At 42.9% G+C, this 25,712-nt stretch overlaps 1 protein-coding gene across 2 annotated transcripts in view; it reads right to left on the reverse strand.

Annotated features, from left to right (window-relative positions):
- The window catches only part of RUNX1 (RUNX family transcription factor 1), a 242,881-nt gene that overhangs the window by 82,849 nt on the left and 134,320 nt on the right, over positions 1-25,712 (reverse strand). The window contains exons 3-5 of one of the 2 annotated variants that reach the window (XM_057696964.1): positions 13,110-13,148; positions 7,031-7,284; positions 920-1,076 (exon numbers count right to left, since the gene is read on the reverse strand). In XM_057696964.1, coding sequence (XP_057552947.1) covers positions 920-1,076; positions 7,031-7,284; positions 13,110-13,148 — 450 coding nt within the window. The remainder of the gene's footprint in view (positions 1-919; positions 1,077-7,030; positions 7,285-13,109; positions 13,149-25,712) is intronic. The other variant, XM_057696965.1, reaches the window with a different exon arrangement.

The raw sequence follows: 25,712 nt of genomic DNA on the forward strand, positions 1-25,712 counted from the left end.
GTAAGCTTATTCAATGCTTTATTACAAAAATGAGATTTTCAAAACAAACTATCTTACCTCCCTCAATTAAACTAATAGTACTCACTGCTATTTACAAAACAGGACTAAGGTTCTTACAATACAAAGAAAACACAGTATTTGGAAATAACTGGAAATCAGAGATTACAATAAGCCCAGAGTCCTCTTCCTGCTCTAATACTTTGATAATGGGCACCAAAAAAGAAAACTACACGTAGAACTGCATTGATGCAACAGAGCCTCTGGAGAATCCAATCTTTAATATTATTAGTACCTAAAATATTAACTGGGCCCAACCCCTCCCCCAAAATAATAAGGCATCCAAATTACATATAGGAGGGTCACACTGCCATCAGCGTCACCAAACCAGAATGTTACTAACGCTATTTCTTCATATTTTACGATAAAAAAATGCTTCCTTGAAATGTTTCAATAATCATCCATCATACATCCCTTAAAACTGTTAGAAGTGATCATTTTAAACTCTGCTACTTGTCATAGATAGCACATGGACCCTGAGCTAAAGGCTTCCAGTAGAGAGATTTCTGAAAACTACCTGAGAGAGAACCACTGTTGTATAATCTTAGTTTCCCTGATGGCAAGTTTTATATTTTTACATTTTAGTAAAACATCTGAGAGGTTTCCTTGAAATTCACAATTCATGTTTTGCCTGCTCCAAATTGGTCTTAAACGAATTCAATAATGGAAAGCAATAATGTAAAGCCAGATTCTGTTAAAAACCTTAAATTTTAAATAAAAAGCTTGATGCAGCAATAATAATGGGAAGAAATGACTGTGTTTCTAGGGAATCCTATCACAGAAACTTCTAGATGTTTTGAAATCTGGGTTTGTTGCCATGTAAACACTGGGTGTTTCAAGTTCAGTTCTGACAGATACATACCTCTTCCACTCCGACCGACAAACCTGAGGTCATTGAATCTTGCCACTTGGTTTTTCATGGCTGCGGTTGCATTTCTCAGTTCGGCTGAGTAGTTTTCATCATTGCCTGCCATCACAGTAACCAGAGTGCCATCTGGAACATCCCCCAGTGCCACCACCTAAACACCAGACATCAGGCATGTTAGAAACTTTGATGTCATTTGCATATGTATTCTAAAATTGAATGTATATTATGTGCTGCTTTTTAGTTTGCAAAGGAGTAGCAATCGTAAGTTAAGCAAAACGACAGAAAAGTTGTTAATGGAAAGATTTACTTTAAATTCCACTATGTAAAATTACAAATGTTTAAATAATAAAACATTCACCTAATGAAACCACATAAAGTCATAGAGTACAGTTGGAATAAGACTCACTATAGCAAGGACTTTGAAAAGCTATGCCTTCTCGTGAACACAATCATCTCTTCTTAATTCTTCATATTTGAGAAACAGATGTCTTGTTTTTTATAAATTTATAACTAACCCATCTTTCATTTGTCCAGGCCTCCACCGACAGGCCGAATAGGGCTGATGTTGCCGTTTAGGTGTTAAACTTACTTCTGCTAAAATTAAATTTGATTGCTACCACTGAAGTGCTGACCATTCTTGAATGACTTAAACTCTCCCTTCACAATTATTTCATCCTTGTTGCCCCTACTGGCTTCTACTACCTTGATTTTCACTGGCAGTGAATTCTGGTATGCAAGAGAAAAAAATCAGAAACATACCCTTGGCTTAACACTAACTACAAAGTCAACAGACCTCAGAGAAGAGGAGTGCTCCCTTTGATGTGCTCCTCTGCATTCAGGAGCAGAACTATGTCGAATTTTTATATCTGTGAGTCACAGAGATGTGTTGACTTGGACCTTATAGATGACTGAGGTTTTCTCCAAACCCATGTGATCTCGAAGAAAATTCCTTCAATGTAACTGAATGGGAATGAATTTCCATCAGGACTATTAAACTAGTAAATACATGTTTTTGACACTTAGGTAATAAAAAAAAAAGCAGCAATTTCAAGGTAAAATGCTCTAAAGAGCATGGCCTGAAGAGGCTTCATTCGATAGCATCCATTTCTTGGTCATCATTTGACCCTTCTAGAAACTATTTTCTTGGTTGAAACATTTATTCTTAGCTGCGTTTTCATTGTTTCTGTTTTTTCAAGTAGTTGTAGAATTTCAAACCCAAATGCCCCAAGTTGTGCTTGTCCCTATCACTTCTGGTGTCTTTGATGGTACCCTCTCGGTCAGCAACGAAGTGTGTGCTCATCATTCCATCATATAATCGTTTTGGAGGTTTTGTTTTTGAGTTGCGATAATAAAGTACTCTACAGTGATTACTCCTCATCCTGTTTTCCACCTCCCCATTTTTACCTAATATTTGCTATGTAATTTGGGGGTAACGCCTATATTTCAGTCCTCTTTTTCTGTCTGTAAATAAGGCTGCCATAGGCTCCCTTGTATGATAGAAAAGCCACGTTTCTCTAAATTCCCATCTTCACTGCCTGCTTAGTCATCACCCTTTCTCTGTGTCATCCGGATGACCATCTTTTGTTTTTATTTCCGAGGATGCTTCAGCTCTTGGATTCTAAGGAATATGACGGGGAAAATGAACCACTGTAAGGGGTGGATGTACTTCCAACCCAGGACTACCCCAGGAGAATCAATTCTCACAGCAGTAGGTAGGCATGTTCCTCATCTATTTTATCCGACTTGCACTCTTATCTTTTTTCCAATCCTTTCCCTCCAATGGATGTGTTTTCCATAAAGGAAATTTAAAAACACTATTTCTTCACTAAGCTATTTCTTCCTCAAGCACCCTCTAATTAGGTATTTAGAGCCCATTATAAGTATGTTTGTTGGTGTTTAATTAAGAGCAGTAATATGACAATTCCCTTTTGTTTCAAAACCATTATTGAAATAAATCTCCTTGATCAGTTATTTAGTTATTGTTACCGGTTTTTTCTATTCCCATAAAATATACTTGCTTTATTCTGCGCTTTTCAGTCTCTTCAAAATCCGCCCCCCCTTTTTCCCCACTGTTTTCACTTCCCTCTGTAAAATTAGCTCACAATGTTGAAATGTCCTCCTTGAAAACATATTTTTACTTCCTCATCCCCACCTCCCTCTGATGGCCTGGCCTCTCTATTTTAATTCCACATTCAGTAAGTATACAGGGACCAGATCAACTACATGGTTTTCAAACTGAATATCTCATTGTTGGTTAAATAGGTTACATTAAATAAATCTTGTTTTATAGCTACCAAAATGTATTCTACATCACCTTCCTCCTACTGGCCCCTCTCACAGTGCTCCAAGGCCTGTGCTTCACGCATCTTTCCAAAACTACCCTCATCAGTAACATGGCAAATTCACGAGGCCGTCACCAAACAGAAACAAATAGAGAGTAAAATAATCATGGTGGCTAAACAAGAAAAGGTTGTTGATGTTGGAATTTAAGACTAAAAAATTAGGAATTTAAATACTGCTTTTCCCTTTTTTTAAACCGCAGCAGGAGTCAAAAAAATTTGAGGCTCAAAGATCATTTACTTGGCCTTTTATTGATTTTTCATGGTAGGGGGGAAGGGAAAGAATATTAATCCAGGGAAATTACATTAATAAAGTACATTATCTAATTATTATCAAGCATTTTTAGACTAGGAAAAAATTTTTTTAATTTAGAACTAACATGTCTGCTAATTTGATACAGATTTTATCATTGCTAGGCAATATGCAGAGAATTTTTTTTTTTAAATCTAACTTCAGAAAAAAAGAAGCAACTGGAATGAGGAGCTATAAACAATAGGTAAGGAAACACAAACATTTACATTTTAACATAGACCAAACAGACAAGAAGGGACTTGCTGGCCAAAGGATATCTCATTTTTTTTTTTTTTTTTACTTCTCTGTTTTTAAAGTATCAGGAAGTTGGGCAAAATATCAAGCCTCCTCTTTATTACAGAACCTCCCCACACTTCTCTTGGTCAGCCTGTGCACAGTTCAAACTGGCATTTTAAACCAACTCTGATTAGGTTGAAATTACAGTCACAATTCATTTATTTCAAGTCCCTTAATTTTCCAGTGTTTTAAAGAAAGCTGTGGGGTGGAACTTAGCATTCAGCTGAGACGACATTTAACGCATAGCTAGGGGACCACCATCTCGCTGACACAAACGTTACTTATTTCTTTCTTACAGAAAGAATATTACTATCAGCGGCCAAGGCCTCTGAACTTGCTGAAGGCATGTTTATGCCTTCGGACTCTGGAGTACCAGGGCCTAAATAAACTTTAATATTACAGTCTTATAAAATATATCTTAAGTCATCCAAATAGCTTTTTTTGACTGCTTCTGTAAATAATGGGTGACACGTAGCAAATTTAAGATTTTCTCGGCAGTAAAATAATGGATCTCTTCTAGGCTAAAAAATAAAGGCGTTTCATGGCAGAGGGCAGGGGTGGGGGGAGCCCACTTTGGGATCCAGGATAAGCAATTAGCTTGATTTGAATCTATTTTAAGGAAAATTCATAACTTGAAAACTCCCTTTAGTTTCAAAGATTAAAGCCAAGGATTCAGAAGATGCCCAAAGAATCACTTCAACGTTCTTTTCATCAGTCTCATCAGACTTTTTCATTGTTTTACATTTTCTCCTCCTTATTACAGGGAATGTAATAACTCTTTACTGATTAACTTCTTAAGGAGATTGTCTGAGGCTTATATAAGATCCAAATTTTAAAGTAATAATTTCTATAGAAACTGCTTGGGAGGTGGGTGGTGGAGAACGAGTACAGAGTAGAGTCAGGGATACACACTGAATCAAGCCGGATGCAGTCACTTTTTCAAGTGTAGCTTGCTTTACCCTTAATCTGCACTCATTGCCTCCCTGGAAGTTTTGTCTCCTCTTTCCCTTATGCAGTGAGCAGGTCTCCTTCAGAAAGAGGCCCCTCTTTATGGGGACTGGAGGGGTGACAGATTTATTCATCGGTGGTCTGATTCCTCTGCTGTCCTTTCCTTTGCCCCAAATGTTCTCAAGACCCACCTGAACTTTTTTCAGGAGATCTATACCTTGATTTTCAAGCTAGAAACTATTGCTCAGGAAAGCAGAATTTTTTTTTAAAGTGAATTGTCAAAAGTCATTTTAAAAAGGCAACCTCAATGGTTATTAAGATTTCTGCTAAAAGGAATTAATTCCCTGGTGGCTCATGAAAGCAATTTATAAGGTTGTTTTGTTTTTTTTTTAAAATTCTTTTAGAAGGAAATAAATACTTTCATGTGGTGGCTTGAGAAATGACATCGCTTTGACTCCTGAAGATTCTCTCTTAATCACTTAGTCTTTGGGGTGTGGGTTCCCTAGCGGAAGAGGAGAGATGCAGAGGAGACTCTGATTTACCCCAAAGGAAGCCACAGATCCCTGAGAACCCACTCCCTTGGTGTGTCCGGAGCACCTGGTTTTAAAGGACCCTGGGGTTGATTATCAGCCTGTCTCCTCCCCTCTGCACTTATCTGAAAGTGACCCCATCCCTATCAGGTCCTCTGGAGCTGAGGGAGCTCCGAGGAGGCCTGCCCGTTGAATCTGTTTATGTAAAGGGATTAGAGTGATTTAAAATTGAAATGGGCTCCCAACCCACATCTAGAGATGGAGGAAGGGACAGGAAAGGGTCCAGCGGCTGCTCAAACTTATCCTCATTTCCACCCCCCTCAAAAACTCCTGCTTTCAGAAAACTGAGGCAATTCTAGAGACACAGCCAATTGTACATTTTTTTTTGTTTGTTTTAGAAATCATAATCTAAGTTTGGAAGGTGTGTAAAGCTTAAAAATAAAGAACCCAGACAGTACTTTTTAAAAAAGTGAACATTATTCATTGCAACTAACTCAAGATCCAGCCCAGGCTTGGAACCATAAAAAGTTTATATTAAATTAATCTCCTCTTAAAGGGGACAATTATTTAACCAGATTTTTTTTTTTTTAAAGAAAAAAAGAGTAGCTGATCCTTACAGCCTTTTTCCCCCCCACCTGCCTGCCTTAGCCTCTTAAATGAACAGGAAATGACTGCACTGGTTGTATTAAAAAAATCTACCCCTTCTGCAACCCATCCAAGACAGAAGAACTGAATCCCCACCACCGAAATGAAATGTCTACTGTTTGCTGCCAGGGTGGTGGGGTGGTTGTTTAAAAACGCCCGGGGTTGTTTATATATCCCCGTTGAAGGCCAAGGTTTTTAAAGGCAGCTCAAAGCTAGGGCAAGATCAGGGGCGAAAAGTGAACGGAGACCTCTTAAGCTGCTCGGCTGAAGTTACCCGGTCCACGCCGCCCCCACCTCAAACAGCAAAGCGGGCGGATCAGACGCCCGGCTCCAGCTCCCGGCAGACAGCCTTGCCTCCTCTCGCTGCCCCCGGCTTAGCTAGGTGAGCCGGTGATAACGTTCAGCAGGGTTCCAGGAAAAGAAACAGGATTCGCTGCTTGCGGCTTCTGGCAGGAGCAGGCTACAAGCTCGAAAAAACTCCTCAGAAAACTTTTGCAAACTTAACTACGCCCGCCGTGGACTTTGAACTTGCTAATTCCTATAGGGCTGTTAAAAAGGGGGTGGAAGTGGGAAGCCCTGACAGGTTTCCTTGTCAGTTTATTATTTTCATTGACCTGAAGGTATAAAAGTATCTCTATTTTATTTCCTGATGCCTCCCTCAGAATAGATTGGGTGTCAAGCCAAAGTGGGGAGAGAAGCAGGGGAGCAGATAGACAGCCTTGTTCCTGCTGGGTTATAACTTTTCCTACTTTGGATCAAAGCTAAGGACCGCTGCCGGGGTGGACCAGCCGGCCCTCAGTGGACATCTTCCGGGACATCCTAATGTTTTCAGCCATCACCGGAGGCCGCCACGACCGGCTGAGGCAGGCCCCCTGAGGGTCGCCACGGCAACGCAGCATCCCCAGTCTCCCGAGCGCAGAGGGATGGACCATGGGCCCCAGCGCCGGCCCCTTTCTAGAACCCGGCCCCGCCTGCCTGGCCGCTGCCCTCCGCGATCGCCCCGGCCTCGACCGGCCTCTGCCTGTCCTCCCGCCACCCGCTCCGGGCCGAGTACCTTGAAAGCGATGGGCAGGGTCTTGTTGCAGCGCCAGTGCGTGGGCAACACAGAGCAGAGGAAGTTGGGGCTGTCGGTGCGCACCAGCTCGCCCGGGTGGTCAGCCAGCACCTCCACCATGCTGCGGTCGCCGCTCCTCAGCTTGCCGGCCAGGGCGGCGCCGGCGTCCGGGGTGCCCAGCGGCAGCGCCTCGCTCATCTTGCCCGGGCTCAGCGCGGTGGAAGGCGGCGTGAAGCGGCGGCTCGTGCTGGCATCTACGGGGATACGCATCACAACAAGCCGATTGAGTTAGGACCCTGCAAACAGCTCCTACCAGACGGCGACAGGGGCGCGGATCTTCAGCAAGCAGCTCCGGGGAGACCAACATACAAGTTCAGGGGCCTTTATTGCTGCGGGATGGCTGGGGGATGGGGGAGACTAAGTTACTAACAGTCCAAGAGGGGGAAAGTTCTAGTTTTGCCAATCGGCCTCAGACCCGGGCAGGACTCTTAGCAACCGACCGCTTAGTGCTTTAAAAAGTGGGCGACCAGAATCCGAAGTCAAGTGCCAAGGGAGACTATCTTCTTCTGAGTCTTGCTTTGAGAGTTTTAAGTTCAGTCTTTGGCTGTTACAAAAGCTCCTGGAGGCAAAATTCCCATACACTTCCTAAAATATTTGTGCGGAGAGCAAAAGGACCAGCAACTACATAATTTGGAAGTTCCAGTAGTTAATTGCCTGTCAGTTTTTTTCCCAGGTCAGTTTTGTCTAAAGTCCAACACAACAGAAAATACACGAGGAGTGTCTTCCAAATACAGCGCCACTTTTTATCATGCAAAACTGGCTTCAGTCCTCAAAAGCAAGAACTGAGACTTCCAAAGGTCCTGCTTCTAATGTATGTGCACACATATATATATATAAATATATACATATGCTCTACTTCATAAAATATTTACAATACAATCTGTAGAGAATTTAAACACAACAGAAATCCATTAATGCTCGCTGCAGGTTTTTTTTTTTTCTTTTTAAGTAGCCTTGAAAATCAGCTTCAGTAGTTGGAGAAGGGCTGGGCGAGAAGTACTTGTCATGTTCTCAATAAATTCTGGCAAAATGCTCAGTTCAGAAAATTCAGCTTTTCAAAGAAAAGCTAATCTTAAAGAAAGAAAGAAAGAAAAAAAAAAAGGGTCCAAGTCGATGACACTCAGGGTTCAGCTCTCCACATCTGAGAACTCGGGTTTGGGGATGTTGGTTAAGTTTGCGGCTGATCCTGTGGTTTGGTGGGGGTTGAGCAGCGGCCGAGTCACACGCACGCAGGCACGCACTCTTCGGAAGGCAGCCGCTGTCTACATCGACTCCGGTGAGTCAGCCCCGACTGGGGCAGTAGCGAGACGATCTTCCTCCAACGTCGCCCCAGCGCCGGCCGGTTAACTGCCCAGACGCGCCAATATAACCACGATCACCGCATAATCGCAGCAGGTGGAGCGGGCCTTGCCTCCGCAGCGCAGATCGAAACAGACGGGGCGGCTCGAGTTACACAAGCACGCACACACTGCCACGCACACGTAACTTCACCACTCGCCTCCCAGCACAGTGCACTTTCTCCAGCAGTTGTCAAAGGAAACAACCGGGAAAAGTTCACACCCAGGAAAGAAGTTGAACCATCCAGCCAAGAAACCAGTTCATTCAAAAGTAAGAAAGAAAGAAAGAAAAGAAAAAAAAATCGAAGCTCCGACGCGGGTCAAGGAGAAACAGCAAAGATGGACTTTCATCTGGTGTCCCCAGAAGCCCCGGGAAGAGGTGCCTGCCGGCGCAGGGCCGGGCAGCGTGGTGCCCTGGCTGGGTCCGGCCGCGGGGCGCCCGTCCCGCCTGCGCCCGCTGGCTCTATGAATGAGAGTGCCTGGAAATGAACGTGCTTTTACTGTAAGCCCGGCCCGAGGAATTCCATTCCCTCAGCTCGTTTGCATAGGGCGGCCGCCGGCCAATCACAGGCCTTTCCGGTATCAGCTAGGGCGCGGCTCCCGGCCGCGGGCTCCTGGAATTGGCCCGCGCGCCCCCACCGCCGCCGCCGCCGCGCGCTACTGTACGCGGCCGGGGTGGAGAGTCCACCGCCGCGTCCGCCTGGCGCTGCCCGGGCGTCCACAACCACGCACACACACGCACACACGCACAGACGCTCCCGCGCTCGCCCGGGGCCCCGCCCCGGTGCGGACCGCGGCCCTGCGGCTTGGCACCCACGCCGGGGTGCGCGGCCGCTGGCTCTGGGGCTGCAGGGAGCGGCCGCGGTCCGGAGCTCCAGGAGGTGAAGAAGGGGCCGGCCGGCCTGGGGAGGTCTCGGGCCGGGCGCGGAGCCCCGAGCGGCCCAGGACCAGAGACCTGCCGGAGGGAGGCGCCCCGGGAGCCGTGGAGAGGAAGCGGCAGCCGCGAGGCTCCCGAGGCCGGGGCGGGACCTCCCGGCACCAGGCCCCGGGCCCTGCGCGGCCGCCCACGGCCGAGCCTCTGCTTTTCTGGCGGGCGTGGGATTGGGCCGCGCGGGGGCCGAGGGCCCGTTCAGCGCGTCCCCACGGCGCCGTGGGCAGCTGCGGCGAAGTAGCGCTGATTCATGTAATGAGGCCGGACGGCGGTCGGTCTCCCCAATAGGGGTTTTGTGTTTTTAGTTTTTTCTCTCGGTTTGTTTTCTGTAATGGGTGTTTTTCGCCGCGGTGGGGCTGCGGCTTCATTACGCGGCGCGCCTCACTCAGGCTGAGCTTAGCGGCGAGCCGAGGAGTTCCGTAGCGAGAGAAGACCCCGCAGGACCAGCGACCCGAGAGAAAGTTGAGAGCTCCCGCTCGCCTCGCTCCCCGTCCTGGGCGCGCCGGCTCCCCCGCCAGGCCCCGGCCGCCCGCGCCCCGCACCCACCTCCGGCTCCCCGGAAACGGCCCCGGCTCGGCTCCCCGCCCGCGCGGGCCGGCCGCCGCGGGTGCTGCACCCACCCCGGCTTTGCGCGCGCGGGCGGGAACTTCCCCCGCTCCCGTCCCCGCGGCGCCGCGGGCATCTTCCCGGAGCTTGGGGGGGGAGGCCCGGCCGCGGGGCTCCCCCCTCCGCGCGCAGCCCACCCCGTCCCTCCCCCGGGGGAGGGCGCTCGTCCACTCCCCCCAGCGACTCCCCCGGGCGGGGTGGGAGGGTGGGGGGGGGTCCCTCGCCCTCTCCCCGTGGGGCCCCTGCCTCCGTCGCCCTTGCCGACGCCGCCGCTCCGGACTCTGGCGCTGCGGCCTGCGGGAGGCGGGGGCCGCGGAGGCCTCTCCGGGCGCCCAGGCAGCTTCCCTCGCCCCAGGCCCCGAGAGGCCGGGCGGCGCTGCGGGCCGCGGGCGCGGGGCGGACGCCAGGGGGCAGCAGCCGCCCTCGCTCGCCGCCCCGGGCGCCCGGCGGCCGGGCAGCGCGCCCGGGAACGCCCCCGACGGCGCGGGGCTCGGCCGGCCTTCTCGCGGCCTTTGGGTCTCCTGTGCGAACTTCGGATGGGGAAGAAACAACAGGAAACGGCCGCCCGACGCAGCCTGGGCGACCCCATCCCGCCGCCGCTGTGCGGACTGCGGAGCCGGCGGCGAGGGAACCCTTGGGCAGGGGTCCCGGCTGTCCCGAGCGGCGCGCGTCAGGGTCCCTTCCCCAAACCCGTTTGCTTGGACACCGCCGTCGGCCGGCCCCAGGCCGTCGGTGCTGCAGGCGTCCCAGGCGCCCTCGCCGGGCCTGCGGCCCCGGATCCTACCATCCCGCCGGACTTCTCCCCACGTGGGCCGGTCCCCTCGCTCCTCTCGCTCCAGGAAACCTGGGTCTTTCGGGAACTCCCAGGACCCAGCTGCATTTTGTTTTAATGGGTCGGGGTGGGGGGGTCTCAGAAAACGCCTTTGTATTTTTCTTTAAAAGTGATTTTGAAGAAGCCGCATTTCAGGTGTAAAGACCGCAAACATCCTCTCTCCACCTGGACCGAGCTATTCCAAATACTGCGCAGTCACCACACTTCTCTTCCCGCCGCCCCGCCTGCCCGGGGCCACAGTCCCTCTGCGTCCGGGCTCGATGCTGCCCGGCGAGTTCGGGCGGAGTGAAATCTTTCGCTTCAGCTCAAGTGCATTTCCCTAAGAGCGGATCGAGCGCTCCCGGGGGCCGCCTGCAAGTGCATCCCCATAGACCCCCATGGACGGGGGCTGGGACTCGGGAGAGTGGCGGAGGCAAAAATGGGCTCTGACTCGGCGAATGTAGCGGTCTAGGGTAAGCTGCCGCCCGGAAAGGTCAGAAGAGGCTTCTCTGGGGCTGCGACCGTTTGCCCGAAGCCCTAAACCCTGCGAGGGGCTGCGGGGCGCATCCTGCGCTGCGGTTTCCCGGGCGGGGATCACGTTCCCTTAGAAAGAAAAGAGGTACAGCGATAGATGCGCCAGGCTTAGCCTTTCAAGGGCAGCACCGTGGGCGCTGCTCAGCTCAGAGTCTCAACCAGTAAATCCCGAGTTCGAACGCAGACAAGGAAGATAATAAGGAAAGCGTTTGCTGATTTATTCTGAATCGGGCTGCCGGGCATTTGGGGTTCCCCAGACTTTGCACTGTAACTGCGTTGCGCGGTGCAAGCTTGAAAACCAGAAACAAACAACACTGCCCCTCCTTATCGAGGAACTAAAGTGAATGGAAAGCAGGCAGCATGGGGCTCAACGAAAGGGTACCGGGAACCCCTTAGTCAGAAGGGCTTTTTACATCGTTTTTGAAGTTGAGTAACATCATGTACGAAATGGAGAACTCATTTCCACCAGCAGCGCTCATTTAAGCGGCGATATAGAATTTCCCTTCCCCTGCCTCTCTAAGGGAAAAGGAAACATTACGTTTACACTCCTAGTGTTCCCCAGGAATAACACTAAAAATTACTTTTGTCATAATACAATACAAAAAATATCACGAAGTAGTATGTGGGTGGATGCTATGTGACAGATTCTTCCAAATTCGCTACATGGGAAAAATTTCAAAGAGGCTCATCAGTTGATTGAATGAAATGTAAGTTTTCACAGTGAATTTAAAAAGCAGTATTTGGTTAGTTGGAAGAAGAAAAAAAAAACAATTTCACTGGAAAACAATAACAGCTTATTGACATTTTTTTCCTACAACTTTAGGTAAATATATAACTATAGGGGGTCTCAGAAAATATCTAAATATTTTACATCTTTTGTTCTTTCAAAACCCTCTCAAAAATAAGTAACACTCTCAACCATTCTCTTAAATCCCCATCTGTAATATGATATTTCTAAAATTACATTTCTAAAAATGTAATATTTCTAAGAGAATTATTTCTGTTTTCAGTGGCCGTTTTAATGAAAGTAAAAACCAGAGAATGTATTTTGCTAGAGGTTCTGGACCAAACTGCTGCAGTTTGTACTAATGTCAAAGGGAGGGAAAACAATTTTGATGAGGACTAACATACATGTTAATGTATGTACAATACACACTGTCCAGTTTTCAAGATTGGAATTTAATTAAACATCCCATCCCCCTAGTGGATTTGAGATTATTTCATTTTGAAATCTAATTACTTTGGGGACAAGATCCCTTAGTTCTTCCACTACGTCCTTCCTCTATGTGACCGTTTCCATGGGATCCTGTGGCTGATATGTGACTATTTCACTAACTTTGTAAAGCAATTTACAACTCACAAGTAGCAAACTGAGAAAAAATTTAAATTAATCTTTTTAAAAAATTACGGATGCTTAGTAAACATCTTACTCTCATAAAAATTTTGCATTAGCATTGCTACAGCAAAAGTAATAAACTAGGTTATAACACATGGAAGCCAAGCTCTATTTTTTTTTTTTTAGAGTCATATAGAGTCATTTAATAACAGCAGAATGCACCTGTGGTAAACGCTGTAGAACTGAGGATATCATTTAAGGTTTCATTGGAATGTTTTATATGTTTGACATTTACAGTATTGAAAACAGCATTTAAGTATTTTTGAATCAGCAAAAAGAAAGTCTTGACTATTTGGTTAATTTATATTGTGAGTTATTTATAGAGATACATGGATAAAATGTCATATATATACATATACAAATGTGCATATTTTATTAAAAATATAATTTGGAATCTAACATACCATGAACGTCTCTAGATGGATTCATTCCGTGTACACATTCTGAAAGAGTGAAAAGTAGGAAAATAAAAATAATGGTATGAATATACTGACAGCAAACACTAAATCAACTGAAATTGATTAATTTAATTGTAATTGGAATCAATGCCAGTTTAAAAACTAAATCCCCCCCTCTTATTTTTTTTGGTAGCTTGTTACCTGTTACACTTTTTTAGCACTGGAGATTTTTATAGCCTATTGTCCAGCTTTGGCTCAAAAATAACTTAAAACAGTAAATCATTATATAAAAAATGAACTGTTACCTTTGCATATGGTTTTTATGTACCTTTGACCGATGTTTTCTATTGCTAGATAATATTGAATCTTTATCTTTCATAGAATCACCTCTTTTAAGCTCTGTATGTGATGCAAATGTGATTTATTTAATGAACATTAAAAATACATTTGGAGAATGTAGGGATGGATCACAATTTAAAGTGAAATTAAAAGCAAACCCTAAGTTAATACAAAAACATTTAAAAATCTATAACATGCTAGAAGCTAAATGCGAAAAGTGAAAATATAGTTTTCAAAGTGATAAACAATTTGGAATACACCTTATAAAAGAAACAAACTAGCAGATAAACATTCTGATCATTTACTTCCAATAACAGGACATTTTAGAAATATTCCCTCTTTGCTTGATTTCCTTTCTTTCCCTTTGTTAGGAGGGCAGATTATTCATATGGAAAGCTTTCATTCTTAAAGGAACAGATGATATCAATGATTATTGAAAATAATTGTCATATGATAATTCTATATATGAATCACTTACTATATACTGCTGCATGTATAGTTACAGGTAAAGTCACAGATCCATTAAGCAAAGCCATATGAAGCTATTTCTCTTCACATCTTGAATATCTATGTATAATGTTCTGAATTTGAAATTATTCCATCAGCCTTGTGTATTGATAATAGCACTGAATGGTTAACATGGAGGAAATAGCATTTTTCAAAGCCTTAGTGTTTGAGCATTTCAAATACAGCAGACCTAAAGCTTTCAACTCCACCGCATAATGTTAGTATATTATAGTTTAAATAAAGCCTTTAAAAGTAAGAAAGGAGATAATTATTTCAAATTTCCAGATGCTGTTTATATAGGCAGAAGAACAAGATTTTCAGCTCCATAGTCTTATATTTTTGCCAAAGCAAAAAAGGGCAACTAAAATAATAAGGGATTCTGAAGGACTGCCCTACGAAGAAAAATTAAAGGAATTAAGTGTGTATGGTCTCAAAGGAGTGCCCTTACAACACACACACAGACACATGTGCGTGCGTGCATGTGCGCATACAATTATGGTTTACAAGTACATAAAGTGACTCCATAAAGATTTTTTAAAAATAGAGCAGGGAAATAATTATTTGCACTAATTATGGACGATAAGGCAAAAAAAAAAGAAAAGAAAAGAAAAACAAATAACAAATGTATCCTGAAGTTAGTAAGTTTAGTTTTAATAGGCATGGGGGTTGGGGGAAATCCACAACAATAAGATGGACCAGACAGCTGAGTTTGCACTAAAGAGACCCAACAAAACTAACCACCCTAGAAATTCTCTCTGAAGACCCTAGGGAAGCCTCTCCATGTCTGAGACTGAGAAATAGGAGAAACAGAGTGGAAAGGCAAGTGTTTTTGTCTACACACCTAATGTTTCAGTGATTCTGAGAGAAAAGCCAAGATTTTTTTTTAACCTAAAAAAAAAAAGGTAAGTGGATTTTGAAAGGTGTGCATGTGGTCTGTAGAAAGCTTTCTTAGTTTGTCCTGTGTCAGTAGCATTGAGGACACAGCACACACCATTAAGCTGCGGGGTGGGAAAGGAGAGAGAGGGGACAGGTGTCTGTACGTAAAGTCACACCTGTAGCAACTGAAATGATTTGCCCAAGGAGTTGTTAAAGGTGCTAGAACCTGAACTGTAAGACAGGAGAGGTTATGGGAATTCATAACAATGAGAGCTGACTCTGGCTACCGCATCCTTCAGCTCTCTCAGTTGAATGCTGCTGTGTCCCAGGCCACGGCCAAAATGCTTTTAGATACCTTGCCCAATTTATTCCTTGCAACAGAACCACTACCACCTCCCCATTTTACAGACAAGAAACCTTACACTTGGAGTTTAGGAAACCTGCCCAAAAGTTGCTTCACTCGATCTCTGTGTACACACACACACACACTCGCATCCCCACATATGGGTCTACACACATGGTGAGCTGTATTTCTTTTTGACCACAACTATGTATTTTTATCAGTGTCCTTTGTAGTCTTCTGAAAAATTAAACTCTGATCTCATCTTTCAATTTTATCCTCCCCTGTCTCAAGTTCTCCATCAGAAAATAGCCCTGAAATTCTTTACCCTGCAAAATCTCAAATATTTAGGATTCATATCATGAGGTTGCTTCTGGCCACCTACAAAGTTTGAGGAGCAGGTCGAGGTCCCTTTGGCAATGGTGTGTCAGGCTGCTGATGGGCATGTGTGCAGGGTCCAGGGAGCTGATGGGAGGAGGCACAGGGGTTGGCACCACCTGGTGGGCTCTGGAAAGACTTCTTTCCTGGTTAGAGATGATATTTGATTTGACCCTTGGAGGTTGTGTATATTTTCACCAGGTGGTTGGGAGGGCGGGAGGAAGGACTTGGGGGTGGCTGGGAGGTGGGGGAAGAAGGCTTTCCAGGCAGAAGGATGAGCATGAGAAAGGCATGGGTGAAGTTGTGACACAGACCCACAGTACAGTGGGAGCGTAGGTTGGGGATCAGGTTGGGGAGTGGCAGCTCGTAAATGACACAACGCTGGCAGACATGAACACAGGTCAGAGGCAGCTTACACAACCTAAAGAAATGCTGAACTTCAACGTGAGGGCAATGGGTTCTATCAGAGCCTTGACATCTGGGAAATAACATGATGAATACATATTTTAGGCAAATAAATCTGTCAGAGGTGGACAGGTGAATTGGAGGGGATAGAGAAGGAGCTGGAAAGCTACAGCCTTGCCTGGCAAGGACTCATGAGCACTAAGGTTGGGGGTGGGGTGGGGGGAGGGATCTTCCCCCATTTCTGGCCCAGGTGCCATTAGCAGCAGTTAAGACCAGAAGAGGATGGGTTTGGGCGTAGACATCAAGAATCAGCTTGGGATGAACAGAGCAAAATTACAGGTGCTGGTGGAAAAAAACAGGAGGAACGGGTGTTGTGTAAGCTGCTAAGTTAGTGATCATTTGCTAGTTTGGCAGCAATAGAAAACTAGCACACCAAGCACGTCTTCCCCTCCTCTCACTGTTCTGGGGAGACATTGCCTGTGTGCTTATTAGTCTCTGTTTCTGAGGTTCAGTAGCAGGAAGCCACACACCTAAGTCACTGTTCTCCAAAAGTCCTATCAGTGATAAAGCTGATGGTTTGATCTCTGTCTGCTCGACTTCCTTGCCTGTCTCACAGTTGGTTCTGGATCTTTGGGGAGCAAGGGTGTCTTTTATTGGCCTTCCTTAAGCCAACTCTATAATTGTCTCATTCTCTTCTGACTCACCCTTACCCTCACACAAACACGGAACCACTAGATGTTGAACACCTTGCCAGTGAGGCTTCCTCCTCTTCAAATCTTAGACAGCACTGTGTAAACAATGTGTATCCCAAGCCCCTGGGAATCTGGTTAAATGCAGATTCTGATTCAGTAGGTTTGTGGTGGGCTGGAGGCCCTGCACTCAACGAGCTCCCTGTGATGCCACTGCTGCTGGTCAAGGACCCTACCCAGAGTTGGCAAGGCCAACTGCTCAGTATTCAGCAAAAACTGTGCCTAGGACACGCTGGACTGCAGTGTCTAAAAGGGTTTTGTAAACATTACAAATTGAAAAATTGACATGACATCTATCTCTGATTGGACTTTAAAAACTAATGTGATGGGGGCTTCCTTAATGGCACAGTGGTTAAGAATCCGCCTGCCAATGCAGGGAACACAGGTTCGATCCCTGGGCCGGGAAGATCCTACATGCCACGGAGCAGCTAAGCCCGTGCACCACAACTACTGAGCCTGTGTTCTAGAACCCGTGAGCCACAAATATTGAGCCCACGTGCCACAACTACTGAAACCCATGCTCACCTAGAGCCCATGCTCCACAACAAGAGAAGCCACCACGGCAATGAGAAGCCCATGCACTGCAGTGAACAGTAGCTCCCGCTCACTAGAGCTCAACTAGAGAAAGCCCGTGAGAAGCAACAAAGACCCAGTGCAGCCAATAAATACATACATACATACATATTTAAAAAACAAAAACGAACAAACAAATAAAACTAATATGATGGACTGAATGTTTGTGTGTGTCCCCCCACCAAACTCCTATGTTGAAGCCCTATGCCGTAATGTGATGGTATTAGGAGGTGAGGCCTTTAAGAGGTCATTAGGTTTAAATGAGGTCATGTGGGTGGGGTTCTCATGACAGGATTAGTGCCCTTGTAAGAAGAGACGGAAGCCTTTCTCTTTCTCTCTCTGTCTCCCTGTCATGTGAGCACATGATAAGAAGGCAGCTGACAACTAGCCCAACCGGGAAGAAGGCTCTCACCAGAACCCAACCATGCTGGCATCCTGCTCACAGACCTCCAGCTGCCAGAACTGTGAGAAATAAACTTCTGTTGCCAAGCCACCCAGTCTATGGTATTTTGTTATAGCAGCTGAGCTGACCAAGACAACCATGATAATTGAAGCTCCCTTTGATCACTGCATCAGACCTCACACTAAGGACCTTACACACATTATTCCATTTATACCTCTAGCAGCAAACAGTCCACAATTATTCCCTCCACTTTACAGAGGAAGAAACTGAGGTTCAGTGATTGGCTCACTCTGAACCCATGCAGTTTGCCCCTGGAGTGCCAGTCACAGCCAGCAAGCTAAGCCACCTTGCAAGATTCATATCATTATGCTATTATCAGTCAAATTTCTTTATTAGTTCTTGACACATTGCCTTTAAACCATGTGAGCATTCTTTCTTATTTTGAGAAGCACTGTCCACTAGAAATGTAATATGAGCCATATATGTAATTTAAAAATTTCTGATAATCACATTAAAAAAGTAAAGAGAAATGGGTGAAATTAATTTTAATAATATATTTTAATTAACTTAGTATAGCCAAAACACTTTCATTCCAACATGTAATCAATATAAAAATTGTTACTATTTTACATTATTTTTCTCTTTTTCTTTTCTTTTCTTTTCTTTTAGTAAGTTTTCAAATTCCTGTGTGTATTTTATATTCACAGTGCACCTCAATTCTGTCTAGCCAGGTTTCAAGTCCTCAAATGTGACCCGGGGCTAGTGGCTACTGTATTAGGTAGTGTAGTTCAAGGGCAAACACTCAAAACACAATTCACTCTGAAGAGCAATTTTGCTACTATTCTGCTTGTGCTCAAGTGATCCCTGTTTCCAATCTGTTATTAGCAAAGGCCATTAAGTAGTGCATCTTTCTGGACTCATATTTTCCCTTCAAGCTGTCCTGAATCACAGTTCAGAATTTTATTATAGCATCACTTGATTGGCTTGTAGTCATAAGGACACACATATGGCGAAAACAACTAAATTGCAAAGGCCTACTGACCACTGCCATTGCCACCAAAGCATTTTCACAGCCACAGATGAGCTACAAGTCCACCCTATGCAATTCTCATTTCCATTTAACTTTTACCAGCCGCTGATGCCACAGCCTATACAATATGCTTTGGTTTCTTTGACCCTGAAAGAATACTACCAAAGCATCTCTTGACCCTTTCTTTTCCAACACACTTGTTTTTCTATGAAATTCACATAGGCAACATGGATTAGAATAAGAGGTATTACTTTTATGAACACATGACTTCAAAACAGAATTGCAAAGTGACTGAGTGATATTTTCAAATAGCAATTCCTATAAACAGGTTTATCTTGATATATAGCATATAGATTAAAAAAAAAAACAACCCACTCAACATGGCAATTTGCTAGCAATCTTCCAGTTTAAATAATGAGTGCAAATCAAAGATGAGGTAGCTCCTGGCTTCAGTGGCCCATCTGTCTTTCTTCCAGTCCTCAGAAGAAACAACAAAAAAGAAATATGGAGTCAGGTTTGTAACAGAAACCACAGGCCTGACCTCACTGCATTGGTTCCTATGGGGATCCTGGAAACTTCGAATGTCCGAGCATCTCTCTCTTTTTTTTTTAACTTTTATTTTTTAAAATTAATTTTTATTGGAGTATAGTTGCTTTACAATGTCATGTTAGTTTCTACTGTACAGCAAAGTGAATCAGCTATATGTATACGTATATCACCTCTTTTTTGGATTTCCTTCCCATTTAGGTCACCACAGAGCATTAAGTAGAGTTCCCTGTGCTATACAGTAGCTTTTCATTAGTTATCTATTTTATACACACATACATATTTTATCAGTAGTATATATATGTTGTAGAGACATGGACGGACCTAGAGACTGTCATACAGAGTGAAGTAAGTCAGAAAGAGAAAAACAAATATCGTACATTAACACATGTATGTGGAATCTAGAAAAATGGTATAGATGATCTTATCTGCAAAGCAGAAACAGAGACACAGACTTAGAGAACAAAAGTATGGCTACCAAGGGGGAAAGAGGGAGGGTGGGAGGAATTGGGAGATTGGGTCCAAGTATCTCTTAAGAGCAAGCATACCTGGTTTCCACCCCTCAGCGTTGTGGGTGAGGTCAAGGGGCCGATGCATGGACCCTTGAAGGGGCCTGGATCTTCCCCACATTCTTTTTGGCTCCATTTAAATGAGAGGCTGAGAAACTACTTGCTGTGCATGCAACTAATTCTCTCTTCGAGTGATTTCCCCTCTGTAAGTACTATGGAAAGTACCCAAGTGTTAAGGAGCGTCTCAAAGTCTCCTACACTTGAAGAACAGGGAGGTGAGTTTACACACTTTTCTGTGGCTTTGAGTCCCCTAATTGGGCAATGTTACAGCAGTCAAGATTTCTGGTGGATAATAGAAGCGGCGTCTATTAAAAAACTTCAGTTTTAGAGTCTGCTTTACTTTAGACATTTTAATGAGTATATTTAAAACCATTTCTGCCACTATGAATTAGAAGCAAAATACAAGTTTTCTACAAACTTATGGTTACCAGGGGATAAGGGGTGGGAGGAGGGAGGGATAAACTGGGAGATTAGGATTGACATGTACACACTATTATATGTAAAATAGATAACTAATAAGAACCTGCTGTATACACAGGGAACTCTGCTCCATACTCTCTAATGGCCTATAAGGGAAAAGAATCAAAAAGAAAAAAAAAAAAAAGAGTGGATATATGTATATGTATAACTGATTCACTTTGCTGTACACCTGAAACTAATACAACATTGTAAATCAACTATAGTCCAATAAAAATTAAAACAAACGAAAACAAAAAACCAAACAACAAACACAAGTTTTCTAAGTTGAGCAAAAAATTATATGAATGAATGTTTGAATGAATAAACAGGAGTCCTGGTCCTCATTTCCCATGGGTCTTTCCAAAGGGAACTCTCCTCCCCAAAGCAAGCACTTTATTTTATTCTTTGTGTTTATAACTTATCTTTATTCCCACACTGGGGCAATCATGACATTATTATTAGACAAAGGTCTGACTCTTTTCCTTCTGCAAACTTTATGTTTAAAAATAACTAGGTGAGTCAGTTTAACTGGTTCTTGAACTGCTAGGCACAGGGAGGAGGGTTGGGGGTTAACTGTAGGTCTGATCAGTCACTTAATTTGTGCCAGCCTCAGTTTCCTCATCTACAAAATGGGAGCCTGGGGCAAGCAGGCTTTCCAGCTCTGTGAGCACTAATGTACAAATGCCACTTGGAACTGTGAGAAATTGACCTGGTCTGATGCTGACCAAGGTCAGCATCTGGCAGGAGTGAACTTGGATTTTGAGTGGGGAGGGGAAAGGAAAGAAAAAGGGGAACACAGAATCAACTCAAGACAATACATTTTAAGGATGTTACCAATTTATTTAGGGTCCCTCTAACTTCACATATGTAATTTCTATTCATTCAAGCAGGCCCAAGGAGCTGTGATTTAAACAAACATACATACATATAACTGAGATTCTGCATCTTCTAGAAAATAACAGAAATACATTGCTGTTCTGTACTATAATTTACATAGGATTGAGGTTAGAGAGAAATAGATATTTACTTATAAATATTACCTATAATTTATTACTACAATTATTTAAAAATATTAAAATTATCCTTTTCACTAATTCTGTTTTCTCTATGTCAACCCAACTAGTGAGGTTTCACTGTATACTATATTATAAAATAATAACTAAAAAATAATATGTATGTACAACATAGTTTAATAATTCCTTTAGAATAAACAGCTGCAAGGCTCTTCATCATTATCATTACAACTGTTAGCACATCAAATTGGAGTTTTTTTTCCACTGAAATAAAACACTTTCTATCTATGATCTCATATAAACTGTAGAGAAATTTCCCAAAATATAGCAGAAGTTTCTAGGAAGAGAATGTAAAGGCTTGAGATAAATCTTGGGTGCTGACTCTCCAATCTGTCTTGGACATTTGAGGCCTACCTAAGAATTACGAGTCAGAAGTGTAGTTACCTGTGAAGGAATTGCTGAGATATCTATATTGATCAATTACATAATAAACTGCCAAATGTTGGTCTTAGAGGGTTTTTCCAGGCACTCAGACAAGACAAATCTTTTTGTATTAATCCTTCTATCTTCAGATGTGGAAAACAGAATTTTATATGGAATAATGGGGCTAAGACTATCATTATCCTGCTTTGTGTGAGGTCATGGAATTATACTCTACACAAGCTTCAAAATTTCATGTTGTAGTCTGAAATAAAAGAGAGCTAAAAAAAATCAGCAACCGTGGAAGCAATCATTCTATGTAATTACAGAAATCCATTTTCCAAGTTTCATAAAAAGCCTACAATCTGCATTGTAATGGCTACATGCTTGCAGATGACATTAATAATATTATATAATTGATGTTCTAGTAATAATCACATTTTTATGGATAAGTCACTAGACACTGAAGTGGAATATCAACAATTTTTTTTAACAATTAGAAAGGATATATTGTGTGTCAATATTTTATAATAACTGCAAGTGGAGTATAATCTTTAAAAATTGTGAATAACTGTCTTGTACACCTGTAACTTATATAATAATGTACAGCAACTATACTTCAACAAAAAGTATGTTTTAATTAAAAAAACACAATTATTGAGGAGACTTCTTATGAAACATCATTGCCTAATTCTAAAACAATGGTCAAGTCAGATTTAAACTTTTGGATAGGGTTGTCTTGGACTCGCTTAGAAAAATGCTATAATTTAAACCTATTCAAAAAAATGAAACCAATTTTGCTACCATTTTTGAATGAATAATGGTGTTAATTCTGGAGAGTCTTCTTAAAAGGTAGAGGGGAAGAGTGAAATAATTTCTAACAAAATTAAAAACAGCTGAAAATAGATATTATCTGTTACTAATTGCCAATTAAACATATGTACAATGAAAGCAATATACAGAGATCATCCAAAACTTATTTAAAAATGATTAAACACACAAGCGAATTCGAAGACTTTTTGTCATATATTTTTGCAAAGTTGGTAGTTTTTAATAGGAAGAGCAAAGGAACACATGCCTGTCCAAATATGACGACAAATAAGCTCCCAAATGAACCTCAGCTGGTTTCTAGTTGAACTACTGATCTGGAAGTTCACCGATGTTTAGCAACTACAAAGGACGCTCATAATTCTTGTTTCTCCTGTCACCTTAGCAATTCCAATGCCCATGAAGAGACCCACCCGAGGAGAATTTCACAAGCATTATTGGGAAATACAATACTCTAGGGTAAGTTTTGAAAAGGGGGCGTGCAGTAAGTATCTATATAAATGTGGATCTGAAGACTTTTTAAAAAGCATTCAATTACAAGAAGTTCTGTAATTGTCAAGTTCTCCATTTAGGGAGTATCTCACTTTTTTTGGAGAAAAATATCCCAGACCAAGTCTATCTCCTTACCACTTCTGAAATGGGAAATATTTATTTAGCTAAGACCTCTCTTTTGCTGAAGACGCCAGATAATGAAATGGACTTCTAAGGAGGAAAGAGGAAAACTTTACCCCATGTGCCAGTGGGGGCTCCTGTTTGTGCCTGTAAATACCACGCTGAGCTGTCAAACTGAGCCGACTCCAGGTTTAGCAGAACGAGGGAGGGTGTCCGGAAACTGCCTAGTGACCTCAGCCTAGGAGACCTGGGCAGACAGCCCCCTTCTCTTGATCGAGATCATTATTCAACACCAGCACATTGAACAATGACATGAAGTCAGGTGCAAGATGGAGATTTTTTTCCCCCTCACTAACCAAGCTCACGAGAGAATTCATTTCTTTTCTTTTTGCCTCGGGCATCTATAGGCTAGCAATTTTCATCCTGTTACTGAAATGTTTTTTCCCCCCATCCTTCCCAATTAGAGTGGAAATGGATTAAGACTTCAGGTTAACCCCTTGCTTACTAGGGATGAGAAGGAAACAAAGTTACATGGAAGCTTTATTTTCTGATTATGATTAATGATGGTTTGATTAATCATACTCTCTCCCAAAGACATTCCTTTAGCAAAAATGTGATAATGCCTTAAGGTAAAGCAGGAAAAAAGCCCCCAAATGAAAAAACAAAAACAAAACAAAAAAGCCCCAAAACAAAACACAAAACTTCTTTTATGAGAATGTTATTGTTACTTGTCATCTTCATATTTATAAGCATTCTAGAATTCTTATGAGTAAAATTAAATACAAATTCAGATATAGCCTAAGAAGTTATAGCAATAATATGCTTCATCATATTATAGAGAATGGATACAGTAAAAGTGGAATTTTGTTGTTGTTATTTTATTTTCCTAAGCTTGAAGTATCAGGAATTAACAAAAAATAACAAATATCTAGAAACTGCTGGATCACCTGAAACTTACCAAGTAGCTCTCCCCTCCCTGAATCTAAGAATAAAAACTTCTATAGAAAAATATCTTCTCTTTATTGATCTTTAAGATTTTTGGCATGTTGCAATCCAAAATACATAGACCTCAAATAAACTCCTCCATGGCAACCTGTGAAATAAGAATCTTTTCTCTGCTGGAGGTCTGTTTGTTTCACTTTGAACAGAAGCGAAAGGAGCATTTCTGACTTGTGTTATAAATCAGCATTCCTCCCCAAAGCGAAACTCCCCTCTGGGACAAATTTTTGGATATTTAAAAGTAAATATAAATTTTTTCTATTTTTATTTATTTTATTCTATTTTTTAATTTTTATTTTTTTCCATTTATAATCCCATTTATTATGTTGAAAGAAAATTTTATGAAAGTTGGAGGATAAAGAAATGAAAATAATGAGTGTTTGAATTAACATGAAATCCAAGGTATACAGACATTTAGACAAAAAGATTTAAAGTAGAATGTGTGACCTTACTTTTTTTTTTTTTCTTCCAGATCTTTATTGGAGTCTAATTGCTTTACACTGGTGTGCCAGTTTCTGCAGTACAACAAAGTGAATCAGCTGTATTTATGCATATATCCCCATATCCCCTGCCTCCTGCAACTCCCTCCCACTCTCCCTATCCCACCCCTCTAAGTCCTTACCCATCATCCAGCTGATCTCCCTGTGTTATGCAGTTGCTTCCCACTAGCTACCTATTTTACATTTGGTAGTGTATATACGTCAATGCTACTCTCTCACTTATAAATTTTTTCTATTTTTAAAAAGAAAACCAATATATAAGGGTTTATATTGACTTAGTAGGTCAAGGAAATAATTGATCATATCAGGAACAGCCTGGATAGCCTTGCAGCGGCTCCTGATACACGATGGCATTGGATTTGGGCTCTGCTAGGTTTTAATAGTTTGAAAGGGGGGGTTCATTTATCTGAAGACAAGAGACTAGGCCACTTGACTTCTGGGGATTCCATCAAGTGTTCCTTGTCTCTTCGAATCTTCGAACAGAGAGAGCTGTAGAATTGATTCATCAAAAGTGGAAGCTTGGTTTATGCTAATAGGGTTATGATGGCTGAGTGAATTTTAGTGGACAAATAAGAGTGATGCGAACATTCATTCAGAACCTGAGCTGCTCTGAGCCCTAGGCATTGTGGCAAAGGCTGTCCATGCATTATCTCATTTAATCCTCTCCATAATCTTATTAAGTTTGAAACTCTTATCCCTTTAAGTTTAAAGAGGTTAAAGAGCTTGCCCTTAGCCATGTGGAGATGGAGCAGTGAAAGCGAGAACTTGACCAGCTGCACTGAGAAATCAATCTTTGAGTTGTGTGTATTTTTAATAACCATGTTGTCCTTTATATTTCTCATTTAAGAAGTTTCATAGACAATGACTTTCCAAAAGGACTGCCTGTGCTTCTGACAGGCAACCTGTCCCCAGTTCAAGTGGATGTGTAAGCAGGTCCACTCTAGGAATGTGACACAAGGAAGTGAGCTGCTTCAGAAGCTCTGAGCCCAGATTGATGGATAAATATTTCAACGGCTTTTCCAGAATGGCACTTAAGGATTAGAGCCCATCTCAATTTGGGTTT

This window comes from Hippopotamus amphibius, chromosome 10 (assembly GCF_030028045.1).
Source record: "Hippopotamus amphibius kiboko isolate mHipAmp2 chromosome 10, mHipAmp2.hap2, whole genome shotgun sequence".
Classification (NCBI taxonomy): Eukaryota; Metazoa; Chordata; class Mammalia; order Artiodactyla; family Hippopotamidae; genus Hippopotamus; species Hippopotamus amphibius.